Here is a 12,354-nt window from a genome sequence, read left to right as displayed (position 1 = left end):
TTATATGTTTCCTAATAAATAACTAGTTTTTACTCATTTTAACAGCTATTATAATAACATAAAACCTCTTATGATTAACTTCATCAGCTATCCAAAAGATGCCTGAATAATTTGTTCTTTTGATTGTAAATTTAAGTAGTATGATAACTGACCATACATCTGTCCATAGTAAACTATAATACAGACAATAACAAGCATCTATGTTATGTTTTTAGACTTTAAATGTTTGTTTCAATTTTAATACCACTGTGAAGGTTGTTACATTGATTAGATTTATAGTTTGTTATAGTTAGTTTATAGATTTAAAGGTATTCAAGTAATTTCTAGTTTGTACTTTCATGATACCTCACATGATCTTCTATTATATGTGTGAACATCAGTGCCTTGTGTTCTATAACATTTTGTATAAAATAGTTATTATTTTATAATTATCATACAGAGATTGCAAAGTTTAAATCTCCAATTCCCTAGCGTCCCCTAGGTTACAGAGCTAAGGGGTTAAACCGTACCATCTTCAAGTTATGGAAAATTATATCATACTATAATATGATTGATACAATTATACACTGTCATTGTATCAATAAGATTCAGCTGGATAAGGATGACTTAAGTCGTTCCCAACCCACAGTTATATGACCTGACTGTATTGCAAATGCGAATATTGAACACTGCACTACTTGGGTGCCAAAGTGATATATGGCGTAGCAATGGTGGGAAGGGTTGGTTCAATACAGGGTTGGGTTCAGCTCATTTAACCTTCCGTTTTTTTTTGTTCTCTATGTACAAGAAGCTATAAATTGCATATAGTCCTTTAAGGACTTTAGCGCTGCCTGTGGAGTGAAAGGATATTCAGGTTGGGTAAGGTTAGGGGGTAGGGGCCGCCTCCTATTGAGATCCATGAGGAAGAATTAGGGCACTAATCCTTAAGTCACGTCCCCCTGGAAAAATAGGAGGTCAGCTCTGAACCAGCCTCTCCAGTCAAAGCAGACAGGGGGTGGCACACCCTTGTTGAGGCTAGCAAGAACCTCTGATACTCAAGGAACAAACCCCACCAACTCCAACGTCATCTCCTGCAGTAGACTAGACCTATCGGATTACCCTTGCACCCCAGAATCTCAACATTTGCTGTTAGTGATGTGTCGCTTGTGGACATCCATAAGGTTGCCCAGATTTAAGTGACACATCGGTTTTTGCTGTGCCCAGTCACTAGTGGTATGTTCAACTGGAAGGTACAAACCAGCCAGCAGTGATCACTGCTGGGTCACCTTCTGCTTAGTACATAGTCTGAAATCTGACTCTACTACAGACTTGACTCATAGAATCTGGATGTCCATCTGAAAAGATCCTAAAAAAGTTGGTGTCAGGTTTCAGACGCTGCACTAAGCGGAAGGTGAAATTAACTGAACCTAACATTTGCATTGGAATATGGGAGGTCCATCATTAAACATGACAATTTCCCCAAAAGCTGACTAAATGTTGTATATTTTAATGGAACACAACTATACAAACAACGTACTCAGTCTGGTATAAGCGTCCTTGAAGCTTTTCTCAAAGAAATGTAGCCTAAGAGGATATTCATACCCGGTCCTAAGCCACCGATACTTGCAGAAATCGTGTAGTTTGTTTATCAGCCAGTCTGGAACTGCAATCTTTACAGAGAGCACTTTCTGGCTCTCTCCACGATTGATTGCGAGCACCTGTAACAAATATTTATTGTTTATCATTAGTGACAATGCAGGGTTGCCCTCACAATCACCACTCGAATAAAGAATATTTATGGCTCGTGCTATGTGTGCAATTTCTTAAATGCTTTTTAAAGTATAATATTAAAATCAAAATAATGTGTTAAAATTAATTAGTCTTTGAATTAATTTTTAACAACAAAAAATTACCCATCCATTACCCAATTGGATAAAATTACTTCATTCTTAATGAAGTATCAGTAAATTCTTGTAACCTTTACTGTTTTGTGACAACACCAGATATAACAACAAATGTTAGAAATGTTAAAGACATGGTGAAACATGCTACGAGTAAAACAAAGATTTAAAAATAGTATAAACATTTAAAAGATGGCCGTGAACATGAACACTTTGGTTGCCTTTGTACAATAATAACCGATGAAAACATGAAAAATGGAAGAAATGGTTATGAACAATCGCCTTATTACAATCAGAGAAGTTGAAGATGATCTTTGCATATCAATTGCCTTGGGCCATGATATTAAACAATGATACGTTTTTGGTAAGAAATGTATTAAATTTTGAACAAAAACAGCAGCGAATGGAAGTTGCTCAAAAATCACTAAAAGAAGTCAATGATGGTGCAGAATTACTAGAATGTGTTATAATAGGTGACAAAACATGTGTTTATGGATATGACGTCGAAACTAAGGCTCAATCACCCCAGTGGAGGCATTCTGGATCACTAAGACCGAAAAAGGATCAACAAGTGCAGAGAAACTTGAAGGTTATGCTCACTGTGTTCTTAGATATTAATGGCATGCATGAAGAAATTGGAAAAAAACCCGGATTTGTGGCAAAAAATGTCATGGCTTTTACACAATGACAATGCATCTACTCTGATAATCTACAGTCAGTAGTAGCACAGGTGGTAAATTTATTATCGAAGAATATTATTTAAAAAGATGTCAATATTTATTTTTATGTGTACTACTACTACAATATATTTTAAAAAGTTCTGATTAAATACTAAATAAAAAACTTCATAAGTTATAAAATTCGCATGATATTATATATCAAAAAGAGATTATACTACATCATACTTTATTACAATTATTTATTTTATAAACCAGAAATTTATTGGCTTATTGCCTTAGACACATAGTAGGGAGTGTTATATAATAAACTAAAGCATTTCATTACAGACATCTTTTTGTAACTAATCATGTAATTTTGTTAATTGTAATGTTACCTGATGTGGTTTCACATGTCTGACCGGAACGGAAAAATTATAATACAACTCATATTTTCCCTCTTCTACTCCCTTCTTTTGTGCAAGATTTTCTGGCTTGGTGTCTTTTTTAGGGTTGGTTTTTTCTTTACCACTGCTTTTGGCTGTTTTTGACATGGCGCTCTCAATTCTAATGTTTCCTGCATTCTGCTGCCTGAAATAAAAAACATACTTGTAATTTAAAATAATGACATTAGCCAGTGTAATAAAACAACTCCACTTTTTCAAACTCGAACTTGAAAAAACGCAATAGTTGTATGGACTGCGTTCATTTCCAAACTGTAAAAGTCATTTGCTAAAAATGTAAAAAAGCTTTTAAACTGTTTGATGATTTTTTATAAAGTATTTGAGTTACAAAAGTAAAGCTCAACATTAAACTAAGGACCTAATTTTTAATATCTATGACACTATCTTCTCTCCACAGTAAAAAATTCAGTTGAGAATCTAAAATGTCGAGAAGTGTGGACACTAGTAAACAAGGACTCCAGTGATATAAAAAATTTGAGATTCAAAAAAGAGCTACAGTGAATTTAATTCAATAAATATAATCATTTTACTAGTAAAGGTCCGTATATTATATACCTGTCCTGTGCTGCTACCTAGCGGCAAATCTCTTGCAGAATTTAGACATAACATTGGTTGTAAAAAGATGAAGTTACTTGGACCCTTTGATGAATAGATTTTCTTTGTTCTCTGTCTGTTTTGTCAACTGGTTCATTGGGAAATATTCTTGTTTTGTTGTATTTTACAGTACAAAAGAACTCAACAAGGCAGAATTCCAGAAGAGTCAGTTGACAATAACCCATTATTGTTCTCTTAGGCCAAGAAACTGAGAAATTTCACTTAGTACTAAAAGGATCTTTGCCCTGCTTCAAGGATGGGTAAGGTTGGTGGTAGGAGCTGCCTTCTGTTGAGATCCATTAGGAAGGACTTTTGGGCATTGATCTGTCATATCTTCTTGGGAGAAGAGGAGGCCTGCTTTGTATGAGCCTCTGCAGTCAAAACAGGCAGGTTTGGCATGCCCTTATGTCTAGGTTAGCAACAGCCTTTAACACTTAGGGAGCCCCACCAACTCCAACAGTCAACTCCCACATTAAACTAGATGTATCAATCTACCCTTGCACCCCAATATCTCGAAATTTGTGGTACACCTTCCGGACATCCACAGAATTGTCCGGCCAGAGTTACTTACAGTACCAGCTAGTGCAGCAGCAGACGTTCTGTGGTGTGTACGCAGTTTACTTGCAATAGTTTATTATTGCACTAATTGCTATTCTAAAACATATATTTATAAATTGCTAAACACTTCATAGATAGATAAATCTGAACTAATAAAGAGGAAACCACAATATTTTACTCACACTTATTTGAAGTTCTGCAATGAGAAAAACATACAACCAACAGCCATTTACAAACAAAACTAATGGTAACAGAACATCTAAGCCCATTCTAATAGATGTTTATTGTATTACTTTGAAAAACACACACACAAAAATCACCAAACTTAGCAGAGGGCATGAAAACTCATTCTAGTGGAAATGTCAAGAAATAAATTGGTTATTGCTAAACCCAGAACAGAAGACCCAGCATGTGTGCCTTTCACCCACAGTATATTACAGTCCCAGAAATTTGGTGTTATCCTCCTCTGTAGCTTCTAATATTGCAGTGCATTACTTTTTACAAAGATAATATGTATGACAATTTCAATACTAAAAAGGTTTTGATTCATTTATCAACATGAGTATTGTATCATCTTTGTAAAGCAGTGTGTCTTCATAGGCTTTTCGATGCTGGGGGAATTGCTGAGGAAGAACATGAACAATACAAGATGCAACACAGATCCCTGAGGAACACCATATGTTACTAAGAGTTAGCTGTTGCAATATTGTGAAATAAATAATAGAGAAATAAACTAGTACGGTAAAGATTATTTGTCACAATCTTGAAAATGTTAAAATTAGTGTGATGGAGAAGGAGATAGCTGCTTGGCTCATTGCAGGGACAAGCAAGTTGGCAACTTCATGAATATTCAATTATGGTGACTTCAGAATTAAGTGTTGATTAATTAGTTATTCATTGTATTATGTAAAATCTTTTTAGACACTTACTACATATAAGATTATTCTGCATTTCGTTATACTTTACCTAAGCCATTTCTTACTACCTAATAATTTTTGTTTTTTAACTTAAAATTCTCTCACATTGTTTACACTACCAATGTCATCAGAGTCATACAACTTTAATTTATGTGTTATGTGTTACATAAGACCTGAACCATCAACAGACTGCAACGTAAGCTGTTTATTATTACATTTTACACATAATGCAGCTATGGTGGGAAGGGCTTATGTTCCATGTAACATTCAAATTACATTTTAAGTACGCCTTTCAACTATGAGTTCTTTTTTTTAACATTTCCTTGAAAATTCACTTAAAAACACTGAACCTACCTTTAAGCTAGGTATGAATGAGCGCACACAATGTCAACAATTTTAGTTTCTTAAAAATGTATTCCTAAACATAAAAAAATGAGTTTCTAGCATAAGAAAGGATTTCTCCTTTATAAAAAATTACTCCTTATGACCAAACACAGCTTAAGTTTCATGTTGACTGACAATCTCATATGTGACTCACAGGCTTCTCAGATGATCCAGGACATCTTTGTCCTTACTGATGACATCAGCGATGATGTACGAAATGTTCGCTTCCACTTCCCAGATGGTCTCACGACCCGGAGTGTCCTCCCTGACTAGAGGCTCCAGTGCCATGTAATCCGTTCCCTCCAGCAGGGTCATTGCTGCAGGCTCCAGACCCAGTTGTCGCGCAGCATCTGCCTTGGTGCGCTTTCCACCAGCCTTGTACGGTGCGTACTGGTCATACAGGATAAATACATTAAAGATTACTCTTGGTGGAGTTTTGACATATCCAAAAGACAGTAATTGTAAAACAATAAGAGAATAAAAAAAGGTTACCAAGATGCCTAGAAGTTCTACAGAAAGTAATTAAAATATTGTATGGCTTTTAGTGATGGGAGGAACTCATTAAATGGGCAGTTTGTGGTGGAGGCCATAAGTTTTCTTGGCTTTTGTTATTAAATTAGACAAATTCTGAGTAATGTATTTTTTCAAATAGTCCTGATGTTGTTTTATTAACGAGTTTTAATATGATGTTTTAGGTTTATGTGTCGATTATGAAAGGTTTTGTTGAAGTCAAAACCATATTTGGCTGGACAAGTATTGAAAAAGTATTGGAAGTTAAAATATATCACGTTGTGATAACTTAGTTAAATCTATTAAAAAAAAATATTAAGTCCACTACAACATACAAAAATAGACAATTGTCAATGGCTAAAGGATGAATGGCAAAAGACTGACCAAGTTTCACTTCAAAAGATTTTCTTGTATCTATGGTGTAAATCTCGAAATATCAAAATAATTATAGCACCCAAATATGCAACATTACAAATGAGGACAAAGTTTAACTAAACGTTTTTAAAGTTTGGTTTGTGGACAACAATGGATGGTTTATGAAGAATTCCTGATGTGCCACCAACTGGTTTCTATTGTGAGAATAACAGTTTGCTATTGTCAACAGATGTGTGACTCTACAGTTCAACTCTTTAGTTCAACTTATAATTGTTAGTGTTAGTTTTATTAAGTGCATGTTTTAGAGATAATGTACATAGAGATGATACACAACATTTATCGATATGTCTGACTTCTCTGTATCATAAAGTACTGATGTGATTTGTTCTTTTTAACCTGGTTTGTAGTCTACGTGTAAGGTTTATCCATCTGATGAAGATATTAGACAACAGATCTTGTAACAGAGTATTACTGTATTGTTTCACTTCATGATGGCAATTCCAATGAAATGCTGGTGGTAAATTTTAGTTGTAAACTATTAACGATCAGTGTACTACAAATATTAACTCACCAAGTGTTCCAATTCTACGATGCTTCTTGCACCGACAATACAACGCTCCAAGTGATTATTCAGTTTACCAATCTTGTTGATGGCTTTTAAAATTGACGTTGATTTTGCTTGAATGGATCTGTTAAGACACACAAAAGTCATAATTAATTATTAAAATGTATAGAAGTATCATATTTATTTAATGTAAACAGGAGATTATATTAAATAAAGAATACAAAATTAAATCAGTACATTTAGTTTAAGATTGTTTTCAGCAATTTGCCTGAAAAAAATGAATTAATGCTATGGGTAATTTCTTCGATTATTTAACACAGTTAAATGCAAGCTAGCCTTTCAGTATGGAAAGCTTCATGTTGACCCACAGTGAATAGCATCATGGCCCAAAAAACGACTCCCAAATGAACCAATGTTTCCCATTTTCAATTTTGATATAGAGGTAGTAGAAGTGGAGTTTCATACAAATTTAAATCCTCTAACTTAACTCGTTTGAAAGTTATCGTGTATAAAGACACACACAAAGCATTAAACTGATTTCATCATCAACTGGTGGAAGAGAGGCTCTGGTAAATGCTTAGTCAATTGATCTTTGAAGAGGCTGATTTAAAATATACAAATTTAGATTTTAAAATCAATAAATGTACTGTAATTTTCCTTATAAATCTTCTATACACAAACCAAGTAAAGCCACATAAAAATAAAAAAACAGCACTATCCGATGACAAACATCCATTGATTTTCAGGACAGCAGGTGTACTGTTATAAAGTATTCCTAATTTCAAGAATCTAGATCTCCATAACATTAGTTTTCAATCAACCCTTTAACAAACATTTCATTTAACAGACATAAAAAAGTTAGTAGAAACTCTCAAGATTCTTTTTTATTATACATTAGATCCATTCTCCGTCCATTCCATTTTTTATTAGTAGATCACTGAACAAAACTCAGTAAAAGGCCCATTCCTGTTTAACTTGCTATAAAATAACTTTGCAGGCTAACCTAAAACGTTCAAACTTTGTATGAAACTAATCAATCCAAAAAAGTAAATTCACTGTATAAGTTGATAAGCTACTAAAAAATGTCATATGATTTTTCACAATACTCATTGATTTATTCTGTGTTTTCTCGTTGCCAGATACTGAGTACATGTAAAGCCCATAGGAATAAATTAATAATGTTTGGGCTATCACAAAATCTACTTACTCTATTTAATGTTTAAATGTTCAATCCTTGTTTTAAAATATTTAAATTTTCATCTCTTAGAAAATATTTGTATTTATTGTCACATTCATCATTAATTCAAATAAGAATGTTGTTTTATGTAATAAAAGTTTTGAAATGAAAACAATTGTTCTTACTCTGTTCTTACATTGTTAAGAGAAGTGCTTCATGTTACCTGGCTAGTGAGTGCTAAAGGCATTGTTGCTTAGATATTGAAAAGGGACATCCTTTTTCAACTTTCTTCCACATTGAAATTGGCCTGTGTTAAGAATTAAAATTTTGGGCACAGTTCAAATCAATAATTCCCTTTTAAATTAGTATTCCAGCACCAAAAGCAGGACATTTCATATTTTTCAAGTACCAAGGACGCAGTTATAACCTCTTTTGGGCCAATACAAGAAAATCTGCCCCATGAAGAGTTTACAAAATTTAGTGAGAAAAAACCAATTTTATTTCACAAAATCTTTAAGCTTTTGTCAAGAACTAATTAGAAAATCTAAATTTACATTAAATTTGAACTTAAACCTAAACTATACCAAACTGTTGAACTGAACTGTGAAATTATATTTTTATAAGAAACAGATGAACTCAAAGCAGCAATTTTAATGCTGCAGATTTTAATTAATTTAATTGGATTCTTTTTCAACACTCAACATTCTTTTAAACCAGTGACATTTTCACTTTGCTATTTCCAAATCATAATTTGTAATTTAATTTACTCAAATTTTGAATTAGTTGGTAATTTTTTTATTTCATAACTGCAAGCTAACACTGATAGGTTCCTTCACCACTTATTTTGTCAGCACAACCAACCCGATCCTGAGAGAGAAACTTAGAAGAGGGAAAAAAGTTAACCACTGTGGACATACATTATAATTGAAATTATGATTCTGTTTTATTAATTCCATAAAATTAATAACCCTTACCCATTTATAATATCCAGTTGTATTTATAGATTTACTATCATTGTATTTTAGTAAATCAATTAGTAAAACACAAAGATATTGTGCCACTCACTTCATCAACTGAATCTTGAAAAGATAAGTCTGGTTAATATTTGATTAATCCTCGTAATCGTAATCCTTGAGTTATTTATAGCAGTGATACACTTAGAAATATTTCAATATCTGATTAGGTTTCAAGGTATAGATGTATAACATGTGGTCTATCTGTATATGTGTGTGTTTATATCATGCAAATTGGTAGAAAACAGACTATGGTTATGATGAACTCTGATATGTAATTAATAAATACTCTTAACATTTCATTTTCATGGTTTTGGGACTGAAAGTAGTACATGTTAATGAAATACATCTAAATAAGAATTTTTCTCCTACTTTATTGTTTCAAATGCATCCTTTGCCTTCCTCAGATCCTCTGGACTCATATCCCCAGTCATGTCCCTCCTGTATCTGGCGATGAATGGTATTGTGTTCTCGTTCTCGAAAAGTTTCACAATATTTTCCGCTATCCTCCTCTCAACACTGATCATCTCTGACAGCAGCTCGCCTTGTTCCCATGCTGGTTTGGGCACCTGTACACAACAGCATTTAATAATAGAAATGGCTTGCAATTACACTCCCATAAAAATTGTATTTTACAATATTTTTTGTTATTCAACCCTCGGCATTGATCATCTATGAGGCTGGTTCATTCTGTTCTCAAGAACCTGTAAACAAAAACAAATTTTACGCTGTGGAATGGGTGGTAGAGTTTTTACTCTGAAAACAGGAACAATATACTAGAAGAGAACCAACATTTTGGTTAAAAAAACCAAAAAAAGTAAAGTAAATAAGCCAATAGAACAGAGTTTCACACATATGGACAGACTGTTCTTTTACCTATTGATTCCAAGACCAATATAAGTTCTCCTAGGGTTGAAAAGAACCTATATACCTAGTTTGACATTTCTAAGATCTTTCTATCAAGAGTTATCGCACATTTTTGTTTGTTTGTTTTTGTTCTATTAGGACAACAAGCTTATAAATTAAACTTAATCCTATAAGGATCCTTAGCGCTGCTTCCAGATTGAAAGGATATTAAGTAAGGTTAGGGAGTAGGGGCCACCTCCTATCGAGATCCATGAAGGAAGAATTAGGGCACTAATCTCAAAATCATGTGTAAGAAGGGGAGGCCAGCTCTGAACCAGCCTCTCCAGTCAAAGCAGGCAGGGGGAGGCACACCCTTGTTGAGACTAGCAAGAACCCCTGATAGTTAGGAAACGAACCCCACCAAACTCCAACAGTCATCTCCCGCAGTAGACTAGACCTATCGAATTGCCCTTGCACCTCAGAATCTCAACATTTGAGGTTAGTGATGTGCTGCTCCTGGACATCCATTGGGTTGCCCAGATTTAGGTGACACATCGGTTTTTGATGTGCCCATTGATAGGTTCAACTGGAAGGTATAAACCAGCCAGAAGTGATCCCTGCTGGATATGTTATCATACATATAGACAAACAAACAATGACACACTTTTTAAATAGGCCGAAGAGAAACCTATGAATAAAGTTTCAGGTCACTATAACCTTTTAACCGAGAGTTATTCCTTAGAAAGAGAGATCCTTAGAAAGATATTGTACAGTCCTTAAACTCCAAATCAATAGGCTGCTTTCTTTGATCAAGAGGAACCTATACACCAAGTTAAACATCACTATATGACCAGTAATGCCTGACAATATAAAATTAACTCAAGTATTGAACTACTTTAGTACAAGGTACGTTACCTTTCATAACATGCATTACACATCACTGTATGGCTAGATAACGCCTGACACATATGAACTTAACACAAGTATCACAACTACTTTAGTACAAGGTACATTACCTTTCATAACATGCATTACACATCACTGTATGACTAGATAACGCCTGACACATATGAACTTAACACAAGTATCACAACTACTTTAGTACAAGGTACATTACCTTTCATAACATGCATTACACATCACTGTATGACTAGATAACGCCTGACACATATGAACTTAACACAAGTATCACAACTACTTTAGTACAAGGTACATTACCTTTCATAACATGCATTACACATCACTGTATGACTAGATAACGCCTGACACATATGAACTTAACACAAGTATCACAACTACTTTAGTACAAGGTATGTTACCTTTTATAACATGCATTACACATCACTGTATGACTAGATAACGCCTGACACATATGAACTTAACACAAGTATTGTACTACTTTAGTACAAGGTATGTTACCTTTTATAACATGCATTACACATCACTGTATGTAACGCCTGACACATATGAACTTAACTCAAGTAGTGTACTACTTATACAAGCATAACATGCATACACATCACTGAACTAGATAACGCCTGACACATATGAACTTAACACAAGTATCGTAACTACTTTAGTACAAGGTATGTTACCTTTCATAACATGCATTACACATCACTGTATGACTAGATAACGCCTGACACATATGAACTTAACACAAGTATCGTAACTATTTTAGTAACAAGGTATGTTACCTTTTATAAACATGCATTACACATCACTGTATGACTAGATAACGCCTGACACATATGAACTTAACACAAGTATTGTACTACTTTAGTACAAGGTATGTTATCTTTCATAACATGCATTACACATCACTGTATGACTAATAACGCCTGACACATATGAACTTAACACAAGTATCGTAACTACTTTAGTACAAGGTATGTTACCTTTCATAACATGCATTACACATCACTGTATGACTAGATAACGCCTGACACATATGAACTTAACACAAGTATCGTAACTATTTTAGTACAAGGTATGTTACCTTTTATAACATGCATTACACATCACTGTATGACTAGATAACGCCTGACACATATGAACTTAACACAAGTATTGTACTACTTTAGTACAAGGTTATGTTACCTTTTCATAACATGCATTACACATCACTGTATGACTAGATAACGCCTGACACATATGAACTTAACACAAGTATTGTACTACTTTAGTACAAGGTATGTTACCTTTTATAAACATGCATTACACATCACTGTATGACTAGATAACGCCTGACACATATGAACTTAACACAAGTATCACAACTACTTTAGTACAAGGTACATTACCTTTCATAACATGCATTACACATCACTGTATGACTAGATAAACGCCTGACACATATGAACTTAACACAAGTATCACAACTACTTTAGTACAAGGTACATTACCTTTCATAAC

At 33.9% G+C, this 12,354-nt stretch overlaps 1 protein-coding gene across 3 annotated transcripts in view; it reads right to left on the bottom strand.

Annotated features, from left to right (window-relative positions):
* LOC124355405 (S1 RNA-binding domain-containing protein 1) overlaps positions 1–12,354 on the bottom strand; it is a 64,048-nt gene that overhangs the window by 25,677 nt on the left and 26,017 nt on the right. For all 3 annotated transcript variants that reach the window (XM_046806535.1, XM_046806534.1, XM_046806536.1), the window contains exons 4-8: positions 9,466–9,662; positions 6,910–7,027; positions 5,608–5,843; positions 2,935–3,127; positions 1,517–1,697 (exon numbers count right to left, since the gene is read on the bottom strand). In XM_046806535.1, coding sequence (XP_046662491.1) covers positions 1,517–1,697; positions 2,935–3,127; positions 5,608–5,843; positions 6,910–7,027; positions 9,466–9,662 — 925 coding nt within the window. The remainder of the gene's footprint in view (positions 1–1,516; positions 1,698–2,934; positions 3,128–5,607; positions 5,844–6,909; positions 7,028–9,465; positions 9,663–12,354) is intronic.

The sequence above is a fragment of the Homalodisca vitripennis genome, chromosome 2, assembly GCF_021130785.1.
Source record: "Homalodisca vitripennis isolate AUS2020 chromosome 2, UT_GWSS_2.1, whole genome shotgun sequence".
Classification (NCBI taxonomy): domain Eukaryota; kingdom Metazoa; phylum Arthropoda; class Insecta; order Hemiptera; family Cicadellidae; genus Homalodisca; species Homalodisca vitripennis.
This window is presented reverse-complemented; position numbering and strand designations above follow the sequence as displayed.